Below are 23,713 nucleotides of genomic sequence, written 5' to 3' on the forward strand. Positions count from 1 at the left end.
CAGGGAGAGGCAGCACCTTGCCTTGGAAGCCGGGAGCTCTCTCTCCCTGCTCACAGGGCCTCACTGCAGCTTTACAATCATCTCTCACCTGATTGCAGCTGGAATGCCCCAAGCCCGACCCTTTTGTCCCCAGCCAACATCCTCCACGTGCAGGCATCTCTCCCCCTGCTCTCTTGCTCCTTGCTCCACGAGCAAGCTTTCAGACAGATCTGCCCCTGAACTCCCTTGCTGCTCAGACGTGGGAGAGGACGACGTACTAAAAGATGAAGGGAATAGGAATATGTCACAGTAGCCCAGCTTAAATCGCCTGAACCTGGCATGAAACTCACCCCCAAACCACACTTTGGTCAGAATATCAACAAGGAACAGGCACCTGCCTATTTGGATCTTGAAGTACAATTGATTTTTGTAGGATAGGATTTACTCTTACCCAGGCACCGAAAGCACTGTGTGCAGCAGCTGCTGTCCTACTCGCTGCGTGCAGAGCAGCAGGCAGCAGTGCTCTGCTCCTGAGCAGTCGCTTCAGCCCAAACCTTAGACACAAGCAGGAACTGAAGGATTCCAGGACATGTACATGGATTTACTCAGAACAGCGATTAGCTCAGGGAAAATAGGCAAACACAAAAACAAACGTTGGAGCAATTCAGCAACGACTATCTCTGACACAGAGAGGGACTCTGAAGGGCACGAGGCACAGCCAGGAACAAAGAACCGTAACGCACCTGAGCAAGGCACTGGTCCCCAGGTCCCGGCTCCCAAGCAGCCTCCAGCAAGACGTTACAGACGAACAACATCTTATCTCTTTGGTAATTGATTTCTCCCAGGGCTTGATATGTTTCTAGCAACATATTTAACTTCTGGTTTGAAAAAAGCATAGCATCAGTCAGCGCAGCATACTTCAGAGCTGCTGACCCCAACCGGAGGTGGCTAGTTGTAGAACAGAATCTTGTTACAACTGCCTCGCATGGCACTGGAATAATAACATAAGAGCAAGGGACAAAAATAATCGAGCAGGACCACCGCAACCAATCTATTAACACGTAAAGTAAACGTGGTAAGGAATCTGTGGAAGAAGCAGTAATCCATCATTAAAACCATCCCGAACAGGGATGCTCAGTGAAGGCTGTATGTGCAATCTTACCACTGGCACAGGCAGCTGCAGCGAGGTTGACTTAGATACCTTCAACAAAACTCAGGGTGAATTTTTGGACTAGGAAGTGCTGACAACTTCTGCACTCTGCTGCTACAGAGTCAAAATCCTACCGAGAGTAACGTTCTGACGAGTCCCGTACAAAAGAGATAGCAAACCACCCTCCGTAGAAAAAGATGCATTTCACTTGTATCTTTTTCAGGTAGGTACTGTGGCTCCCATACTGTATTAGAAAGACAGGAATCAAGTACACAGCAAAATGCTTCCCCTAACTTCTACAAACTTTGCGCGTCACATTGGTAATCGCGTTCTAGAAACCAACGCTGGGCGCAGAACCAATTTACCACAGCAGACAGTGACGGTCTTGTATTACCAACGCATCTTTAAGACATCTGCTCCACGTTACTTTGCATAGCTGCCTCTGGAAACACGATCTCTGCGGCAAAAAACTAATAGATTCTATTTCATGGCCAGAGCTTTGGAAATGGAGGAAGAGAGGATTAAAAAAGTAAAAATACGTAATAGTTTAGGATACAGACACATCAAAATAATAAAGGCAATTCTCCACTAAGGGGAATCAAATTATTCTCATCTTTATTGAGTACCTTTTCCCCTTTTCCCACACAGAAAACTGAACCATAGCCTCCACCAACCTCTAATCAAAAAAAAAAAGCATCACAAGTACACCCTTTCCCAATGGGAGGAATAAAAGGTTTGAGAAATATAAGAAGCTACATTTAAAACACATCCTATGTACATAACACCTGGACTGCTTTAGAAAAAGTTTTCATGCAATTAGACTCAATAGTTAGCTCTAAATGAACAGCAGACATGCATTCATATCTTTTAAGGCTTTTTTTTTTTTTATACCAATGAAGGGCATCAAAGCAACTGTCACTAGCAGCTAGCTGGCCTTATTGATAACTTAAGAGCCCCTGGCGTTGCCTTATGAAGTTTAATTTCCCAAAGCGGTCAATTAGATCCTGGTAATGTACTCATTGGTGGGTCATTGCTCTAGGATATCTGAAATGCTACTGCTTCACCTCTGTGTTTTTTCCACTACATTCATGTAGACAAACGGTTAACATTTCTTTTTTTTAAAAAAAGCACTGTTATTATATCTAAAAATATATATTTTTAGAGACTATTGGTGATATAATCTGCAATGCAGCAAGACCCTACATAAAAATTGCAGGTGTTGATTTACTGCTGGAAAAAAAGAAATATCATCTGCCATTACCATCCACAGGAAAACTAAAGATCACATGAACAAACCCAACCTGATTCCACTAGTTCTTCTCTTCCCCAAGTCTTTGTCTGAAGTTTAACGCAAGAAATACTACCTTTGTGAATTAAACATGCATTCTAATGGAAAGAACTGAAGAGTCCAAACTTCCCAGCGCTTAGAGAAGAGACAAACACGTAATGTTTGCACTCATCCCTTACGTGATTACTTGGGTCTGTACAACTAGTTGCACGTGACAGTGTAAATTTGTGTAGCAAGGAAAGAAGGAAAAAAATATCCCAGGCAGATCAAAACAGTAAAAGAATAGTAACTCCAGTAGTTACTAGCAGGCAATGAAACATTTCAAAAGAAACGCTCTGATTAAATACCATTCCTTGATTTCTTATGGGACTTTTATCTGCTTCTCTGTGGAAAATTCTTGGATCCGTTTCCAAAGACGGTCACATAGAAAAAGCCTTTCAATAGATTAAGACAGCTTTTCAACACCGTCTGACAATTTGTGCCCAACCTTGTTTTTCACAGCTGTCTTGCCCTTATTCCTTGCTTTTTACAGCAGATGCTCAGGAAGAGTCATGTTTGTACCGTCTGCCTTCCCTCGTAGTCATCCCACTGCTCTGAGTCACTGCTGCTAGTGTTACTCAAAACCATTATTTTCGAATTCCTTCCATCCCCTTCCCGCCAGCCAATAGCTCTCACTGTCTGATGTCTGTAGGACGGTCAGTTCAGAAAACCTTCACTTTCTTCCCTACAACTCTCCTCTTCCCCAGAACCGCTATCACCATCTACATGAACACCTGAAGCCCTGAGCAAGACTCCTGCTCTTTGACTGAAACCAGCCTGAGCTTTAATCCACACACCTGTGGCATACTGAAATTTAGTCTTGCTTCACAACACTCTTAATCACAGAATCAAGATTCCAGGTTCATGCAACTGCAATTCATCTTATATATGTGATGCTTTTTGAACACTACTTGAGCCATTCCTTTCTCTCTTTTTTTTTTTTAAATTAAACTCTCCTCTACTTCTTCCTGTTCCTCCATCAGCTCAGCCTGATCTGTGAGACCCCTCGCAATTTTGCTCTTTGTCTGTCATTCTCTCTTCTGCCACACATTGCCGCTGACATTAATGCCTGCCTCCAAACCTATATCCCTTTCATCTCCCTCTCTCCTAAGAGCCTTTATTATCCTTTCAGGCTGATGCAGTTAGTAGAAAACTCTTGCCAAAGCTGTTCATAATGGAAACTATCCCCTCAAACTCAAATTTATACACATTAGTAAAGATTATGTCTTGATCCAACCTCTGTTATCAGCTGTAAGTTCTGCTAGGCCAGGCTTTATTTGGAAGAACTTAGCACGTTCATACTACCACACTACATAGTACAAATGGTAAGTACTAAAACTGAAGAATTCTGGCAAGCTGTGAGGGATGGATCTAAGATAATTCTAGTTTACATTGCTAGGATAATGGCAACTTCCATCAACAATCTGCTTTTTGCTACCTAAACCCAACTCTATCCCAAAGCCATCCATACAGAATAGGTCGTCCTGCCACTAGGCAGCAATAAGATGCACTTACTTCAAAATTAAATCAATTAGACTGGAAGAAAGCTAAGGAAATAACATATCATGTAACACAACCACGTCCCCACCAACACAAAACAGCCACTGATCAGACACTTCCTTCACTGACTGTCCAAAGGCATCACTTTTACAAACATGACTGCCTTACGTGCTCTATTTTTTCTTCTTAGATTATCTATAGATGTACTAACTGTTACCGTAACACCCTAAGCTGAACTGTTAAAGATATTTCAAGACAGCAGGTTTCGGTTTAACATAACAGGGAAAGCCAAAAACACTTGGCAGACAATAAAAAACAAACTTGCATATTTAAAGGCAATTACAGGGAAATACTCTATAATCACAGAATTGTATGAAATCAAGGAATAAAGGTTAACATCTTTTGGTTAATTCTATTTCAAGCTACATGAATTAAAAGATTGAAGTCAGGAGTTGTGATGTAAAATACGTATTTTCCATACATAATTAACTTGCAGAACAATTGCAGTGAAAACTCAAAAAATATTAACAGGACCCTAGTCACATACAAATTATGTGGAACCTGAGTTTCTCCATTCCAGAGAAGCATAATATTCTAATAAGAACTATCCTAATCTTCACCCAGCAATAATTTCAAGATGATATTATTATTCTCATTTCCTTGAATAATATCCATACTCCAGGGCCATTTTCCTTCTCATATTCAATATCATGCATGCTTGTATCAGGATTCCTTTCTTCATATCCTGTCACAGTATCAATCACTGCCTCCTGTCCACTCAATCCAGTTTTGATTTATCAGCCACCGTCTTTCTGGACTCCATAACTCGACCCAAACCATTTTAGCAAGACATTGACAAATAGCACCCAGTATCACATCAACCTGTTCCACTTAGTAAACTAAGAAACAGTAACTGTGACATCTCTGCATAAAGTATTCCATTCTATTCCCCAGACTGATGTATATTAATGAGGAGATGGTATTTGAAATGCTTCTTCCACATCAGCATCTAATATGATCAAATTAGGAAATGGGATGATTTATTAAATTTCGTAGAGCTGAAATATTTCTTTATATCACTATATGTGTGGTTTCAGAAAGTGAGCTGTTGCTTTCAATTTTTCCACTGAGGATGTGCCTGCATTTCACAGACGAATTATTGTCTTTAAAAAGATTGCAAGAAGGCGAAATGTTATTAAGCAAATGCTCAGTAAAACAAACTAAATCGGTTTTAAAATTCCTAATTTAATGTAAATCTTGGTTGTTTTGCTGAAATTCAGTTTGTGATCTTATTAAGTCATATTTGCATTGTACTATCTTGCTGTAGGACAGCTTCAAATTTATAGCATTACTAGGAAGCCCCACTTTTTTGGCTCTAAAAAAAATGCATCTAAAACAGTTATAACACACACAAGTTTTCTCATCTTCTAAAATAAAGTACAAAAAAAATCACTTTAGATTACCAAAAGCTCAAAATATTTTTACATGTCACTAGAGAAAGTCTAACTTTTCAAATTAAAGCTTGATATTTCAGTATTTCATCCAAATGAAATATTTATACTACTGAAGTTTTTTAAAAATTGCATTACAGCCACAAACATACTTAGAACCTTGAAAAACAAACTCTCTTAATTTGATGGGGGACTGCAGGGAGAAAAGGCATTATGAGATGCAGAGTTTGCACTATCTGCATGGCTTGCACCAAAACCAAACCCAGCGATTTAAAGATACCACGTAAAGGATCTTAACTTCCACCACGAAACTAGTTTTCTACTGTCGGTCCCATTTGCTTCAGAAAACTCACAGTTGCTCAAGTGCTACAGGGAGTACTTTGAAAGTACAACAGTAACATTACAAGCAAGAGTAGCGTAGAGAAGATCTTCACTTTACAGCTGAATACTTCAGTGGGTGACATGGTTTTTACTACACTAACAAAGGATGGCTGAGCTACTTCTCATCATTTTATTAGCTAGTTTACATACGTGTTTTCTTCAGTACTTACCTTTAAGAGTTACATATGAAAATAAGCTGCCCCACCCTAAGCAAAAAAATTTAATGAATGACAGGTGCCAAATTCATATAAAAATCCACAATGACTTCATCACAACACTGTGTACAGCTCCCAAGGAAAATACTGTCTCTTCACCTTTAACAGCTTTGGATGGATGTTTCTTGCCTGACTCCTTTATTAACTCATTTAAATTTTGGGTACCCACGATATCCAACAGCAAGGACTTCCACATCTCAATTACGGGATATGTAAGAACCAACAGCCTTCCTTCACTTGATGCTTGCCCTGGGTCTTACATTGCAGTAGACAGGAAACACTCATTTCTTAATCATCTTTCCACATCATTCATTTTTTATACCCCTCCATCATATTCCCTCTGTCCCCCGCAATCTCTTTTACAGCCTGAGGAATCGTAAGGTACTCAGTCAGGCCCCTTCAGAGAGCTATTCATACCTTTGGTCAAATGCACAAGACAGATTTTGAGTTAGGAAGGAAAGGAAGCATTCAGTACCGCTGCAACGGCCTCCATGCTAACAAGCAGGGAGAACACAGGCCTCCAGCAGCAGCTTTCTGCACCTGATTTAACGCTTCTCCAGAAGCAAGATTAACCGTGGCTTCACAGTGTAACATCACAACAGAGAGCAGACTTGAAAAAAAACAACAATAAAGGACTTGGTGTGACCCTTTGTTTTTAGTTTCATGATTTTAACGTGCTCGGAGAGAGTCTTCTTTTATAATTTAGGATGTTATTTATGAATATCTTCCCTAAAGAACCACGTCCGTGAATTGTAATATAATGTGACCTGCAACTACATTTCATAGCTGTAGTACTGAAAAGCTGGTATATTTTATATATAAAATATTTGTACATGGTATTCCCTAGCACAAAATTAAAAACCTGACTGCAATTTATTTCAAGTTTTTTAGCTTCATAATTTCCATACATTGCGGTGACAACCAACATCAGTAAACCTTCTGGCAAACACGACCATTAGTATATTAGACTATGTCTAACAAATAATGCAATTTGTACTTATTACAACAAAAGATCTTTAAAAACAAGTTATCATAGTTCCTAATAGTGAGTATCTGATGTACTGAAAAATACCTTCATCGTCACCTTGTTATTTTAATGTTTCGTTGTTTTAAAACTGATTTGTTATAAAAACAGTGGATGTTTACAGGAGTATTTCTACACACAGCTCAGTAGCTTAGCTAGAGCCCACAGCTCAGATGGAAAGTATACGCAACGAGAAATCAGTCAATTTAAATAACCAAATTGCTACTACAAAAGCACTGCAGTGCAGTAAGTGTCCAGGCAACTATTATAATGAACAGCTGTGAATAAATCATGACAGAATACAAATAGGAAAAAGTGAAACACTCACGTCCTTCAACAACAGTTTTTCCAATAACATTTAGAAGGAACAGCTCAACTGATTTGATATATGAAAATAACGTTTTACTAAATTCTCGGTATAGGCAGACAAAATTACCTACCTGATGATCAGTAAGGTAAACTTTGCATCAGTAAACAGATGCAAAGAAAACAAGCTTTGATCTGCCTGATACACTAAATAATGAACTTAAATTCCATAGGAAATACTAACAGTATTTCTGATATCCAAGGATAAACTTTATTTAAACTTATTAATTGAAAAATACACACAAAAATTGAGCTTCTGTTAATCACAGAAGTATGAAACAGTTTTTATAATACAATTTGCAACAGACTATGATTTAAATTACGCTTATTATTGAAAATACTATTTGTCAAAATTCAATTCATCAAGATTTTTACCACCACATATCTTTAAATATTAAGTAAAATTTGCGTAACTGTAAACACGTATCCATTTCAAGAGAAATACAGGTGAGAAAATAACAGTTCAGTGTCACCTTCACTGAGCCAATATTATGCATGGAAGTTACAGAAATAAGTAATCAAAAAGAAAATCCACGCAAAGTCTTCGGATGATTACAGTTAAACCAAAATAAGGTGACTATTAATTTTTTTTTTTTTTGCATTTACTCAAATGCAAAGTATATAACATTGTCAAATCCAACTGTTCTACCAATTTAAATTAAAGACATGGTACATCAAAAGAGATTTCAACACAGAGACTTCAAATTAGGAAAAGTTTCAAGTGGCACGTCAATTAGACCACTTGCAACCATTTTTTCTGGTATATTCACAGATTTGGTAAGTATGTGGAGTTTTTAAATAAATGTTTTACGGTAGAAATAACAGTAATTTCTTCTCCTAGAAAAGGATCTTACCTTCTTGTTCTACTTTTTGATCTCGATCTTTGAGACCTGTAGGATTTGCCTCTGCCTCTGGATCGGCTACGACTGCGTTTTCTTCTAGAACCATATGAAGAACTACTGCTTGATCTGTGTCTGCGTCTAAAAAAAAAAAACAACATGCTATTAGTACACTAGTGCTTCTTAAAAAAAAAAGTATATGCAAAACCATTTCTTGTATTACAAAACGTCTTAAAAGCCTCAACAAATACCACTACTGCAGCTTCATAAGTAATTCACACATACCTGGGCAATGCCTGTCTTAAAGAGCTTACATTTAAAAATATATATCCCAAGACAGAAAAAGGGCAGAAAGAGAAACAGAAGTTAACTGATATGCCTAAAATCATACAACACTTGAAGCGCTAAGCCAGGAACACAACCCAGCTCTCAATGCATTTTAGTCCCATGACCAGCATGTTGGAACTCATTGACTCTTTGCCAAATCTAAGGTTAAAAAAAACATTTAGACTTACATTCTCAGCAGAATTTACACAGAAATACATTGTATGGGATTGCTTTTCAATGTAAGGAACTATAATTCCACGGCTAAAAATGAAATTCAAAATGTCAGCTTCTGCACTGCTACTCTACACGATTATTTCCAGCCATTCTATCTGCACACATAAAAAGTAAACACATAAAATGTATGTTAAATTATGTATACCTAAAAATATTATGTATATTTTTCTATATAAACAAGCTCTCAATTTTCATAAGACGCAATCTTTGCCCTGCTCTGTTATAGACAGACCTCTCCCCCCCCCTTCTTAGGACTATTAGTAATCAAATAATCAGTGTTAATTTATTCAAAATGAATTTATTTCAATTCAAGTTTTCTCTCGAGTTCCATCAGGAGTCAGAATGCTATCTTCTCTCCCTGCCCTCAACCTTCCTGTTTCATTTATTCAAATAATAAGTAATTATATACATAGGAGAAAGGTGAAAGAATACATGATAAATACCTAAATTAAACCAACTAATCCCCAAACCATGGGAGGGATTCCCTCCTAATCTTTTGTAAAATTTCCTCTCCACTCCCTCACAGCTGACTAGATAACAACCACAACCCTTACAAGAACCTACATATTTCTGGGCCTCGCGATGCTTAAGTAGCATTAAAGAATAATACCATATTCCTGTAATTCAGGGTCTAGTCAGCGTGATCCGTGCTTATCTACCATAAGGAAAAGGGTGTATTACATACAACGAGGGCTGCAGTCAAGTGGACTGGTAAGGATTTTGAGGTTAACTAGGTCTTGATTTGAAAAAGGAATGCTAACTGCTAGTGTTCCTGCTAAATGAAGATGAAGAAAAGTCATCTCGGAGACTGCTGGTTTATATTCTTAAGGGTCAGGGATAAATCCAGCAGGACACCAGCGTGTTACAGTGACATCACTGCCAGGAGCAAATGTCCTAAACTAAGGGCAAAGTAGAGGTGCTAGCCAGATCCTAAAAGCAGACACTCTCGTCTTTTCTGGATTCAATTTAAGCCAACTGGTCTTCGTCCAGACTCTAATCTCCCTTCAAGCTCTGTTTTTATCTGCGAGATAGCCATGCCTGCACTGGACTAAAGAGATTCATAAAGCTGCATGTCATCAGCATATTGTTGGCATCGGAGCCCATGTCATCTCGCTGTGTCCCCTAAGGGCTGCATGTAGATGCTAAGCAGGAACAGAAGAAAGCAGGGATGGAAATGAACAAACAAGAAACCCCCCAGAAGCAGCCAACTCACTGAAACACTTCTACCAGCTACAGGAAGGCTGGCCAAGAGCAGTTCCTAAGGTATTTCCAGTGCAGCTAGACAAGATGAGCATCTTCCAGCTCCACCTATTCATGAATTGACCGCCACCTGCTCAGTTTGACTCCAGGATCACCTGAAGCCAGAGAGAGACAAACAGGCTATCTAAAAAGATCAGGTACAAAAAGGGGTGTCTGTGATGGTGGAAACACGGTTTCAAGAAAACTTTGGTAGATACAGCCACACAGTCTGCGTTCTCAACACCTGGCTGACTACTCTGTTCTGGACCCTAAAAAAATAGTAAGACTGATGGTGAAAACTAGACTTTGCAGTAAAACTATACACCCGCTGTAAAATCACCCTAACAATTCCCACAGAGAAAGTCTACTTTGTTGTCTGGGAAGCCCCCCTTGGCTTTGGCAACAGAAAGCAATTAACACAGAATAGTCTGTAACTTGTAAATGGAATTACTTTCCAAACTGACGTTAATGTATGAACCGTTGTCTTTCCAAAACGAGATTCCAAATTCATTAGGAGAATAAAGGAAGGATTTGGTTTGTTTATTTTGTGTTTTTTAAAATAAGAAATTTACCTTTGGATCTGCATATATATGGTGTTTGTGGTTTTGTTTGTGGGTTTTTTTCCTTTGGGTTTTGTTGTTATTTTTTTTATGTTTTAATGTAAGTGGAAATAGTGCCATCTCTGCCGAGACGCCGAGCAAACTTTGCTATACAATTCAAACCTAGAATTGCCTACACATGGGATTCAAACACTTCTAGCTTTGTACCATAATATGAAAGAGCTCGATTTGTAAACAACTGCAACAGCCAGTAAATTACTACAAACGCACCTTTTGTCATAAGAATGTGAGCGAGACTGGAGATCTCGAGACCGCGACCTTGACCTCGATTTCCTTCCAGATTTTTACGGCTGTACGTTCTGCTGTCTGAGGAGCTACTCGAGGATGAACGCCTGCGGTGTTTCTTTTTCCTTCTGCTTCTGTTCTCTTCTTCTGTGTCCGAGGAGCGACGTCCCATTTTTAAACTAAGTAAAAAACAAGAATTCTAAACTGTAAGAACATCTTGTGCCTGCATTACATTTTCATAAGTATATAAAAATATATATATATAAATGTGTGTGCTTGTATAAATACACATATAGTTATACCATTTTAAAAGCTACCATGTGAATAGAAAATTTTGTTTCTATGTAAAAATTAAATCAAGATTTAAATAGAATGTCAACACATTCACATTACCAACTAACTTGGAACTTATTTGCTGACAGCGTGAATTTACTGTGGTATTAATTATTTGTTTTAAACTTTCACAAAAGATATTTTACAAACCTTTAGACAGATAAATACACTAATAAAATCTCTTTTTTTGTGTGTGTTCATAACATATTTCGTCTTGGCTTATGTTTACATTTTTCAATTAGATACTTTTAAAGAAATTTAGGGAGTAATTTACAAAGTTATTTCTTACAGGATATTTCATATTAAACATATTGAAGATGTTGTACTGCTGACTGCACACAATCTTAATTTACAGTTACAGATGAAGATCCATACTTGCCCAATCAATAAGACGCAACCTATTTCAGTCACTGACGTAACTCACTGCATGTTTTTGGACTGTGCAATTAAAATAATGTATGGTTTTGTTCCGTTTGTCATAATTAAAGCAAGCATTGAGAAAACATTTTCTAGAAAGTTATCTTTAAATTAATTTATACTGGAATTAGGTTGATTTTGGGTTTCAGTTTAAAACCACTCAATTTCAAATCGCTTTATTCTAAAACCAGAGCTACAAATACCAGACTTCAGAAACGGGTCTTGATTGTCCAAGTAAGCACATTGGCAAAGTTTACAGACTTTGATAACAAACCAAAAAAAGGCGGGGCGGGGGGGGGGGTGCTGTCACTCATTTAATTGCTGGCAAGACTATCATCCTCATTTGTAACTCATCAGAAATCAGTTGCATTGCTTCATGATTAAATAAATGCTGTATTTCTTGATTTTTCAGGCTGCAAAAAGCAAAAAATGCTTTAAAACTTCTCCTGTCCCAGCAACACCTGCCCTATTAGGCCAAGGCTTCAAGACCCCCGTCCACACACCCTACCTAAGGGCGGCTGGTAGCAAGCCTCTTCCCCACCCAAACATCGGGTTGGTCCCTGGCCACTTCTCTAAGAGAGAAACGGGAACTCACAATTCTTCAGTGTTTGTATCAACAGCTAGATCACGGGTATGTTTTGCCACAATATCATCTGTCTTGAACCGACACTGAAATATTACAGCTCCTCATATTCCGGCACCCACAGGTTGAACTTGTTCCTTTTCTGCGTGCTGACTTTTGCCCTCTCTCACACCTTTTACCACCTAGGCAGCAGGCCCTAATCTCCAGGGCAGAGACTGAAAAGAGACCAAAAGAAATTCACTATCATGTATATTTATGCTCAGATACACAAAAACTATGCCAGAGAGGAGGAGCGAGCCTGGAGGCGAAGCCCAAACCCCCCGGCCGTGCCGGAGCTCACCCCAGTGACACCACAGCCCTGGAGCCCGGGTGACAAAGCCCCAGCAGGAGCCAGAGGGACGCCCTCCTGACATCGGCCGCCACCAGAGCTCCTGTGCTTTGTCATCCAACAACTGCTCAACACAAAACACGAGGTGGTCCCTTACGTATCTGGGTCCTCTCGGACGCCCACGGGAGTTTACTTACTGCCACAATCAAAACAGCAGCGATGAGAAGCTCGTTCCCAGGCAGCCAAACCCCTGGGGGTCTTGCACCCCTTCACGCGGCCGGCAGCGCCGCCAAGTTAGCCATCGCCAAGCTTCGCCACCGCAAACCCCTCTGAATATTCCCTTCACTTCTCCACAGCCCCAGTTTTCAGCACTTTGTGAGCTGAAGGAGCAGTTCTAAGCTAAGCAAAGCATTTTGAAATATTCAACTTGAAACAGTAAATCTCCGTGCACCTGAACGGCAGAAATTTAGGATGAAGTGCTTTGCAAGAGCACTCCTTTTAAAGTAAAGTTATTTTTACCGTATTACTGAAGTTATTCCTCATAGCCTTTGACGGAGATAGAGGCAGTATTTTACAGACTATTTTATGTCATTTAAGGAAATATGACTTTAATTCACAGTTCTGTAGAGGAATGCCAATTTATATCAAGACACTACCTCGAGCTGTTATTTCTTTCCCCCCACACACTCATAGTAAAAGACTTAAAGCTCCCAGGTACTAACAGTTATTGTACAGTAAAATAAAGCTCTTCAAATATATACTGATAGAACCGTCTTCAAATGAAGATGAACCTGAACCTCAAACTCGAAATAAGCAGAAACTGCTCAGAAAAATGAAACTCCAGCGCACAGATTTTAAGCTAAAAGCTCACGGCCACGGCTCGTGACAGCAAGATTAATGGAAGAGCCCAGGGAAACACAAAGTACAAAAGGCATTTCTGCCACGACATTCACCGCTTGATGCGGGTATCATTATGAGCCAGAACATTACACTTCACCGTGTATATTGTCTGCTGTTTAACTTCCTCTTTTTACCATCAGCTTTCTCCCCCGTTTGGCACATAACTGCATTAAGCAGCATTCCAAGCTAGTGAAGCGTGTCGTGTAAATCTCAATTTTGTGTCTTCAGGACCAAAGACAAGCTACATGCCACAGTCCTTCTCTATTAGAGGACAAGCCCTGCTGCAACACATGGAACACCTCTGCTTTACGCACACTTGAGCCTCGGGAGCTCCAGGAAGCACCGGCTGTAGATGAGCTGCAGGACAAAGGCACGCGGGTGATCGCTGCTCTGCAAGTTCTTGAGTTTCCACTCGGAAAGAAGCTGCCAGAAGCAGACCTGATCCTGGAACAATTCGTGTGCCCTCTCACCCGTGTCTTCGGATCACCCCCTCAGCACATCACACACATCTTCCTGTGAGGACACCTCTTAACAACATAGCACTTGAAAGCAGTCCATTATTAAGACCTGTAACAGCGAGTCAGATCAGAGAGGCAGAGTCTCCTCACCATCACATCAGTGAGGCTCATATTTTTCTGTCACGCTGCCCTACCCTTCTCACTGGGATGCTCACAGCTGGACCTGGTAAATTTCAGGCCCCTGCTCTGGAGCAAAGGCGTGTTACAGCACCTGACAGACAGGTCTCCAGGCCTATTTTTAATACTTAGATTTTGTTTAACTCTTGTTTCTTAAAACTGACGCTGCGACTCTCCGGTTGACATGAAAACAAAGCGCATGCTCTCATACACACCTGTGCCAAGAGAAACACCAACATCACGAACCTGAAACCAACTCCTTACATTTGGCAAAATTATGAACAGTGCTATCAAGCTCACCACAAACAGCTAAGTAACCTCCCACCCTGCACACAAAAGCGTAAAGAAAATGTTAGTTACTAAGAACCTTTGTTTAGGGCTGACTGGCAGCAATCGCCAACCACCGGCACTATTTAGGGGGAGTCTCTACCAAGACGTGCGCGCCCACCTTTAGGAGAGAATGGCGAAGTCAGCACGCGGTATCCCTTGATGAGCTCCAGCCAGGAAATAGTGCTAATTGAAGTGAACTTTACTCCAAGTTACTGAGAAACAGGCTCACTAAGTAGGATTCAGTGTTACTAACGGCAGTGGTGTTCGCAGGAAGAGGGAGACTGAAGAAGAGGGTGGCAGTCCCTCTCAGACAGCCTTTGTGTGCGTATAGGTGAGAGCGTCTTCGTATCTACCTCTGTCAATCCTGTAGTAGCGGAAACTCTCCCTGCTCTACAATTCAGAAAAAACACTCTCAAGTTGAGGAGATTTGATTAGAAAAGGCAATGATGTGACTCGTTCCAGCATCTGTTTTTAAATACTCATCCAGTGACGTTTCTTTCCACTAGAAAAACTTCCAGATCGCTAAGGAGAAACACCCAAATGGCATCTACAAAGACTTCTGCCATAGCTGGTCACCTCAGAAGAAAACCTCGAGATCAGAGAATCACAGCAGCTCAGCTACTTCCTTACAGCGTCTCCCTAGTGGCAAGAACCCACGGACATCAAATATGCCACAACTCTGTCTCCTGGTTAAATACAGACTATCCTCTTTGACAACTACAGTATCTTTTCAAAGTATTATGGTATTGTGAAAAAAATCATTAATACTGAACTTCCTTCCAAACCGCTCATCTACGATTTTGAGTTGAGGCAATCTATAATAACAGCATGCCTACATCCAACTTCGAACCCTGAGATTTCAAAGCTAAACGGGGGGAGGAGCAAGGCTCAAACAGCCTCCAGGTGCCCACAGCCACCCAGGCAAGTGGGGAACAGAGCCAAGGTCTCACACCCCAGCACGGCGCCCACCCGAGGCACCACCACAAATCTTTTTTCGCTCAGTAATCCTTCATAACACAAACTGGTCTTCCCCAGGATATGGCAAGTACCATACGGGGCCTCCCCAGCTACACGGCACTACCTGAAGGCAGTAAGAGCCACATCCCTCCTATTTTACCTCAGCCCAACGAGCTCCCCAAGGACCCAGCAGCACTTGTCCCAGTCCCAGACTTCCACAACAAGCTCACGGAGCAGCCAAGCTCACCTGGACTTTGCTCAGCAGCTCCGGGCACTTCTTTCACACCCGGTTCTTTACTCACGGAGCAAAGGATTGTGTGGAGCCCCTCAGAACAACACGCTTAGAGCTCGTGCTGCATCACCGGAACGAAAATACGCCCCACACGTGCGCCAAGCAGCGCCCCGAGCCCCGTCAGGCTGCGGCACGAGGTGACGGCACCCGCAGGGAGCACGGCCCCGAGGAAGCCGGGTCCCGGCCCCCCCCTCCGAGGCCGTCCCTCAGGCCCGCCGCCCCCCCGGATCACCACACGGCGGGTCCCTCCCGGTCCCTCCCGTCCCCCCCCCCCCCCAGCCCCGCGGCCCGGCCCGGGGGCAGCGCAGCCCGCGGGGCCGTGGCCATGGCAACGCGGCCGGGCCCTGGGCCCCGCTCCGGGCCTGAGGCCGAGCCCCCCTCGGCATGGCGCTGCGGGCCGCACGGAGCGCCCGGCCCCGGCGGGACGGGACAGCCCGGGACGGGGCATCCCCACCCGGCCCCCACCGCCCTGCCCTGCCCGCAGCCGGTCCCCCCCCCGGCGGCCCCGGCCTTACCGGAGCGACGGCAGCGGGCGGCGGTTTGAGCGCAGCGCCTTCCTGGGCGGCGGGCAGGCAGCGGCAGCGCAGCGCCGAGCGCATCGAGGCCGCCAGGCAGCGCCGCCGAGCGCCGAGCCCGGGATGCGGCGGGCTCCGGCCCCTGGGGTGCCGTGGATGGGGGGGGGGTGACGGCGACACCGGGGGGGCCGCTGCCGGTACCCCGGGTCTGGGAGAGGGGCGGGGGGAGCCGCACGGAGCGGGGCCGGGCTGGGCTAAGGGGGGCCGGGGGGGCCCGGGCGGGCGGCAGCGGCGCTGCCCCGTCGCGGGCATGAGGCAACCGGAGGGGCCGGGGGGGGGCCAGTGCCCCGGTGCCCCGGTGCCCCCCCCCCCCCCAAAGACTGTGGGGCCGAGGGGGCTTCGGGGGCCGCGGAGGGACCGGGGGCAGCGGCAGCACCGGGGGCAGCCCCGGGACCTGCCCGTATCCAAAGCCCCTCAACGAATGCGGCCCCCCTGGGCGCGCCGCGGGGCCGGGGCAGCGCCGGGGGCACGGCGGGGGCTCGGCCGCCCTGCCCGGGGCTCCGCAGCCGGGGGGGCGCCGCCGCCGGCCCGTCCCCGTTGGCACCGGGGCGAGGTGTCACCGGCAGCCGCCGGCGGGGCCGCCCCGCCGCTGCCCGCCCCCGTTGTGTGGCCCCGGGGGCGCTGGGAACGGAGGCAAAGTGGGATCGGGGCCCGCCGAGGCGGGGGGGGCCGGGGGGGGGGGGGGGGCACCGCGTCCTGCCCCGGCCCCGCCGTGTCAGCCCCGCGGAGGTCAGCCGGGGGAATCGATGCCCGGGCGGGAGTTAAACAATCGTGAATAATTTATTGGGGTTCTACCGAAGGTGCGAAAAGGGATGAGTGCTGTCAACAAAAGTACCGCTCTAACGGGGTCTGGGCAACAAAGGGAAAACAGTGTTAGCAGCAAACGGCGGGATTCGCCCCAGTCTGATGCCTCCATTCGCCGCATGAGAAAACGTTCGTGCGCCGGCCGTGCCTGTCCCTGGCAGTTCGCCCCTCAGTGCTCCGCTGGAGCCGGGCGTCCACGGAGGAACTTTCCCGGTTCCCCCGGTGCTGGGCTCGGCCGGGGGCGCTGCGGGGGTCCCGGCCCCTTCCCGGCCCCTGCTCCCCGCGGAGCCCCGCAGCGGGGCGGTGTGCGGGTGCGGGTGCGGGTGCGGAGCCTGCGCGCCCCCCGCCGCCTCCCGCCGTGGCCACTCCCCTGCAGCTCCGGCCCCTCTCTCCGCGCCGCGCTCGCCCGGGACCTCGCGGCGGGCCCGCGCTTAATTAAATTAATTAGGGCGCTGAGCGCGGCGGGCGGGCGGGCGGGCCGGCGGCGCCCTGGCCGCAGTGCCCCGCGGCGGGCGGGCGGGCGGCGCGGCCGGGCGGCGGCGAAGGGCTGCATTCAGAGCTCCGAGGGGAGGTAATTCGCCGGGAACAAGGGGCAGGCGTTGCAAAGTATAAATAGTGCCACTTCAATCGCCGCGTCGCTATCAGACCCCGAGAGCTGGCGCGGAGAGCCGCCCCGGCCCTGCACGTCGGGCGGCGCGGCGCGGCACGGCTCGGCGCGGCGCGGCACGGCTCGGACCGGCACGGACCGGCACGGCACGGCACGGCACGGCTCGGCACGGCGCAGCACTGCTCGGCTCGGCACGGCTCGGCACGGCCGGGGGCGCCGCCGCCACCCCGCCCCGTGGATGCCCGCCCGGGGGGGCGGCACGGCGAGCCGGGGCAGCGCGCCCCTGAGCCGCGGCCATGGAGGAGCTGACGGCGTTCGTCTCCAAGTCGTTTGACCCCAAGGCGAAGGAGAAGAAGGAGCTGATCACCTACCGCGAGGTGCTGGAGAGCGGCCCCCTGCGCGGCGCCGCCGGCCCCCGGGAGCCCGGCGGCCCCGCGGCGGAGCCGGGCCGCGACGAGGCGGGCAGCCCCGCGGGGCGGGCGGGCGGCGGGCGGACCCCGCCGCGGGAGCCCGACGCCGCCGCCGCCGAGAGAGCCGCCGAGGCGGCCACCCCCAAGCTCAGCGACGGTAACGGCGGCACCGCGGGCGCCCCTTCCCCCGCGGCCCTCCGCCCTTCCCTCCCCTGCCCGCCTTCCCCTTTCCCCCGTCGGGGCGCTGCCCGTTCCCCCGGCCGAAGAGGCGGCCGCGGCATCGCCGGCCTCCGGCTGGCTTTCGCCGCTTCCCGCGGCTTCCCCAAATCGCGGCCAGCCCAGAAGTTTGCGTTAAAATCTTGCAACGAGCCTTTAACTCGCGCACCGCCCGACCCGCTCCTCCGGGGCGCCCGGAACGAAAACCGGGCCCCCGGGGGCTGCCCCGTCCCCCCCCGCGGGTACCGGCGGCCGGGAGGCGCGGGGCGCTGCGGGGCGCTGCGGGGCCGGGGGCTCCCCGCGTCGGTGCCCCCGCGGTTCGGCCGCGGTGCCGGTGCCCGGGAACGGCGGGGAGGCAGCGGCCGTCCGAGCCCGTCCGCGCCGCTGCGCGGGGCCCCCGCCGTGCGCTGCCGCCCTTTTGTTCGGTTTTTGTTTCGTTCCGAGCGCCGGGATGCCGGGAGCATCTCCGGAAACGGCTCGGCAACAAATTTCTGGTAACGAGCCCGGCGAGCCGGGAGCCGCGGCCGGCGCGGGGTCGGCGGCAGCCCCGCGGCGCGCAGGAGCCGCGCAGATCCCGCGCACGGAGCCCCGCGCACGGAGCCCCCGGTGCCGAGGAGCGGCCCCGGGGCGCGCAGCCACCGGGACCGGACCCACGGCCCCGAAGCCCCCCGGGCCCCCCCCGCGGGGAGCCTTTCTCGCCCTCCCGGGGCGCGGAGGGGCCGCGGGGCGCAGCCGCGACCTGTTGCTGCGCTTCCCCGGGCGGGCGGCGCCGGGGCCGGGCTGCGGGAGGCGGCGAGCGGAGCGCGGAGCCCCGAGCCCGGAGCCCGGAGCCGAGCGGCCGGGCCCGGTACGGCAGCGGCCGAGGCGGGCCTAGCAGGGCCCCGGAGCTCAGGCCCGGCTCCCGGCTCGGCTCCGGGCCCGGCAGGAGGCCGGCTGCGGGCTGACCGCTCGTGTCGTGCCCAGTCTCCCCAGAGCTGAAGGAGCGCAAGGAGGATGCGAAAGCAATGGAAGACGAAGGGCAGACGAAAATCAAGCAGCGGCGGAGCCGGACCAATTTCACCCTGGAGCAGCTGAACGAGCTGGAAAGGCTTTTCGACGAGACCCACTACCCGGACGCCTTCATGCGGGAGGAGCTGAGCCAGCGGCTGGGGCTGTCCGAGGCCAGGGTGCAGGTAGCTCCGTGCGGGGCCGGGGGGGCTCGGGGCTGAGCCGCGGGGACCCCCGGGCACGGGGGGGGGGGGCTCCGCACCCTGCTCCGCACCCGCTCGGGGCCCCCCGGGGCTGCGCTCCCCCGCTAGCGCCGGGCTGCGAGGCGGCTGCGGCTCTTTAAGTTTATCGGTGCAGCGGCCGGAGAGTAAATTAGGAAGCGCCGAGTGCGGGCATTTATTGCCCGGCTCTGGTCGCGGTCCTTAAGGCGCCGGGGTAGCAGCGGGGCCGCGCACGGGCTGGCTTTGTTCGGCTTGCTGCCGGGCAGGGGTCGGGAAGCAAAGCGCGATGTGCGGCGCGGAGCCGCGGCTCCCTGGGGCTGCAGCTGCGAGCCCGGCCCCGGGCAGCCCCCGGAGCGCTCAAAAATCCGCTCCTGGGCTCGCTCCTGCGACTGCTCCGGGCTGGAATAAAGAGCAAGGCTCGGGCTTCTCCCGGCCGGGGAGGAAGGTAACTTCTGAAATTAGAACAAATGTAACTGCTCCGGTGTATTTCCGTTCTAATAATAAAAGAAGAGAAAATGATGGTCATTATTTGTTCGAACACATGGAGTAGTTTTAGGCCCCTAACATCTGCAGCTGCTAGAAAGTCCTGCTGTAACAGATACTCCCCCTCAATCTTTGTGCTTGTAGGCCACCATCTGCACCAAACTATGCGCGCGATCCTTGTGGGGTTTCCCTGCATCTTGCAGTGGGGTAAGGCCAGAAACAGAGCAGTCACGTTGAACCGAAAAAGTAATAACGAGCAGCTTTTGTCATCGCAGCCTGACAAAAAGGAGCCTTCTTTTCCGCTCTTCCCCTCTCCCTTCGTTGCGTTTTGTTTTGTTTTCTTTTCTTTTTTTTTCCCCTTTCCGGCCGAGGCAGCCACCTATTTATGCCGAACAAATCCGCACAAAACCGAAGCCGCTCGGCTCCGGCCCCGCGGGGAGCCCCGAGCGGGGGGCGCCGCCGGGGGCTGCTCCCCGCTGCCGTCGGGTCCCTCGGGAGCAGGCAGCGGGGTGCTGGTGCTGGGCCCCGCAGCTGCACCCTTCGGAAATCGCCGCGTTTGCTTCCACGGGAGGCTGCGGGCGAGCGTGGCTGTCGGGCAGATTTTCCCTGGCCTGGAGTAAATGACAGGGCAGGGGAAATTCGCATTTATATTTGTCTCTTCGAGCGAGACCTCAAAAAAAGGAGGTGTATATGTATTTTTTTTTTTAATTTTATTTTTGTTCTGGCCGCGGGGAAAGGCTCGGTTGGCGGCTGTGGCTCCGAGAGGCAGCGCGGCGGGCTGCAGCCGCTGCCCTGCCCGCTCCGAGCGAGCACAACTTTGTGCTGGAAATGTGGTTCAGCGATTTCATCCCCGGTATTAAACGCGTGTTCGTGGCTAACGCGCAGCCTTTTCTCTGGAAGCAAATTAGATTATCATGATAATGAGACAATTATTCCGCTTCTGCGCTACACTCCGGTGCACAGAGGAACGGAGAAATTCTAAACTTCTTTGTAGCGAAGCTTTTATGGCAGTAATTACCACCAGCACCCCCCCAAAAAAGGGACTCGTTAAACACTTCGGTTTTAGTTTTTCCTGAAGGTGAAGCTAATTGATATCACAGGCTATTAATGAGCGCCGTCTTGCAGTGCCTAAACCCGGTACCGCGAGCTGGGGTTAGATAGCGGGGGGCGACTCCGGTCCCGCTGCCCCGATGTGGAAAGGCGAGACCGGGGCTGAGAAAGCCCTTTATGGGCGAGGAGCCCCCTGCCCCCGCGTGCCCCGTTAGGGCTCCCCCCCGCCGTGCTCCCCTTTGTCTCGGCGGTGCTTTCGGCTCTGCGTTTTGGGGCGATTTCTCTCGCTCCCGCGGCGCGGCGTGACGCCGGCCCCCTTTTCCCCCGCAGGTCTGGTTCCAGAACAGGCGAGCCAAATGCCGAAAGCAAGAAAACCAGCTCCACAAAGGTAGGGGGGCCGGCAGCGCGCCGCGGGTGGGTGGGCCACGCGTGGGGGCGGCAGCGCTGACCGCCTGCCCTCGCCCCGCAGGGGTGCTGATCGGCGCCGCCAGCCAGTTCGAAGCCTGCCGGGTGGCCCCGTACGTGAACGTGGGCGCGCTAAGGATGCCCTTCCAGCAGGCAAGGGGGCGCGGGGGCGCGCGTGGGGATGGGGATGGGGTCGGGGATGGGGTCGGGGATGGGGATGGGGTCGTGGTCAGGGATGGGGATGGGGATGGGGATGAAGATGGGGATGGGGTCAGGGATGGGGATAGAGATGGGGATGGGGATGAGGATGAGAAAGGAGATAGGGATGGGGTCAGGGATGGGGATGAAGACGGGGATGGGGCCGGGGTCAGGGATGGCGATGAAGATGGGGATGAGGATGAAGATGGGGATGGGGATGGGTCCGGGTCCGGGGTCTCCGCTGCCACGGGCGCCCGTGTCCCCGCAGGTTCAGGCGCAGCTGCAGCTGGACAGCGCCGTGGCCCACGCCCACCACCACCTCCACCCGCACCTGGCCCACGCGCCCTACATGATGTTCCCCGCGCCCCCCTTCGGGCTGCCGCTGGCCACGCTGGCCGAGTCCGCCTCCGCCGCCTCCGTGGTGGCCGCCGCCGCCGCCGCCAAGACCACCAGCAAGAACTCGAGCATCGCCGACCTCCGGCTGAAGGCCAAGAAGCACGCCGCCGCCCTGGGGCTGTGACCGGGGCAGCGGCCGGCTCGCTTCGGTCCTCCGGAGGGGAGCAAAGCTGCAGCCAAACGGCGACGAGAAGGGGGAGAGGAGAGACTGACGGGAGATATATACTTATTTAAAGAATTAGACGAACTAGACGCGCAGCTGGGAAGTTCACAGGTTTTGAAACTGACCTTTTTCTGCGAAGTTCACTTTAATACGAGAAATTTGATAAGAGAGGCGGGCCTCCTTTCACGTTGCATCAGATACTTGAGTTTAACAACCACGTCGGGAATAGCGACAAAAAGAAGAGAGAACGACGACGAAGAAGAAAGAAAGAAAGAAAAAAAAAAAAAACAAAAACGGAAGAGAGAGAGAGACAATGATTTCTCTGCGAATTTTTAATGGGAAACTGTCCGGGATACTTCCTCCAGCAGCATTCCGGGTTGCATGTATTTGTATTTCATTGATGGAGTCCTTTGATTCACTTGCACTTCACCCTCATCTTTAGTAGAAAAACAAAACAAACAAACGTGGCTGGGTTCTTTCGCTTTTAATCTTGGAGGGAAGCAGAAAGAGAGGGAGATCAAGCACTGCCTTTTCCACTCTTAAATCTTTGCTGGTCGTTCGCTGTCCCACCTCTGAAATGAAAGGGAGCGGAAAGCGTCAGGAGCGCGGCGTGTGCCTCCCTCGCTGGGTCCCTCTTGTCCTGAGGGCAAAAAGAAAAAAAAAAAAAAAAAAGAAAGAAAGAAAGAAAGAAAAGGGAAGAAAGTATTTAATTCCCAGCCGCCACTTCACACAACGGCCAATTCCAATAAGAGGTACTGGGTACATGTAAAATATGTTGATACACACGAACAAAGTTTATTTTGGCTATAACTTGTGAATTGATAGTTGACTGTCAAACATTTACATTTTATCTCATAAAGGTGTATCTATTCACGTAATCTTGTGATTTATTTTATGATTTTTGTTTGATTTGGAAGACGTATAGCTATTTAACCTGGGGTACCTCGAGGGGTGGCTGCTCTCCCAGCTGGCCATCGGCCCCTCCTGCTCCTTGCCGGCAACGAGGGAAAGCTCTTCTGCGCGAACTTTGGTATGGACGGGCTTTGTATCTATTTGTTCTCCATGAAAACGAAATTATTTATATTGACCATATTTTTTCTAGTGTATTTTAAGTTATTTAAAAAAGAAAAAAAAAAGATGCTGTTATTTCATTACATTTGTTGTCAGTACAATATATTTTGTTTCGCTCAGGTTTGCTTCACCTTTTGTCAATCCGTTTCCGACGTCGCAAATTTCGATAAGTGCCAAGTAATGAATTTTAGACACTTTGCGGTCTCTTTGGGCCGAGGAGGGCGAGGTGCCGCTGCTCCTGCCCCCGGAGCCCCCCGCTCTCCCTGCCGCCGAGCCCGCCCCCCGCCGCGGTTTCGGTAGAAAGCGAGCCGGTGGAAGCGGCTTAGCAATTGTGTCTTTGCAAGTTCTGTCAAGTTCCCTCAGGTAATAAAATCGAGGAAAGTGCACTGGCTCGCAATGATTTCCGCCCTCCCGCAGCGCCCGAGCCCGCACGGAGCCGCCGCCCGCAGCCCCGGGGGGCCGCGGCTGAGCGCTG

At 49.3% G+C, this 23,713-nt stretch overlaps 2 protein-coding genes and 1 long non-coding RNA gene across 3 annotated transcripts in view; 1 reads left to right on the forward strand and 2 right to left on the reverse strand.

Moving 5' to 3' along the window:
- The window catches only part of RSRC1 (arginine and serine rich coiled-coil 1), a 144,370-nt gene extending 128,119 nt beyond the window's left edge, over positions 1–16,251 (reverse strand). Inside the window, 4 exon segments of the mRNA XM_040566891.1 lie at positions 8,248–8,373; positions 10,863–10,938; positions 10,941–11,076; positions 16,168–16,251. Of these exon segments, the coding sequence (XP_040422825.1) occupies positions 8,248–8,373; positions 10,863–10,938; positions 10,941–11,076; positions 16,168–16,251 (422 nt within the window).
- Positions 16,252–17,543: 1,292 nt separating this feature from the next.
- Positions 17,544–22,396, forward strand: SHOX2 (short stature homeobox 2). The gene is made up of 5 exons (XM_040567557.1): positions 17,544–18,205; positions 19,228–19,436; positions 21,336–21,393; positions 21,475–21,563; positions 21,877–22,396. Exons 1-5 carry the CDS (start codon positions 17,935–17,937, stop codon positions 22,126–22,128), a joined length of 879 nt encoding a protein of 292 aa, XP_040423491.1. The 5' UTR covers positions 17,544–17,934; the 3' UTR covers positions 22,129–22,396.
- On the reverse strand, positions 22,348–23,599 carry LOC121074913. Its single transcript, XR_005822613.1, has 2 exons — positions 23,111–23,599; positions 22,348–22,807 (listed from the first exon to the last, which is right to left on the reverse strand). It is a non-coding gene; the product is annotated as an uncharacterized LOC121074913 (long non-coding RNA).
- Positions 23,600–23,713: the final 114 nt, after the last annotated feature.

This window comes from Cygnus olor, chromosome 9 (genome assembly GCF_009769625.2).
Source record: "Cygnus olor isolate bCygOlo1 chromosome 9, bCygOlo1.pri.v2, whole genome shotgun sequence".
NCBI lineage: Eukaryota > Metazoa > Chordata > Aves > Anseriformes > Anatidae > Cygnus > Cygnus olor.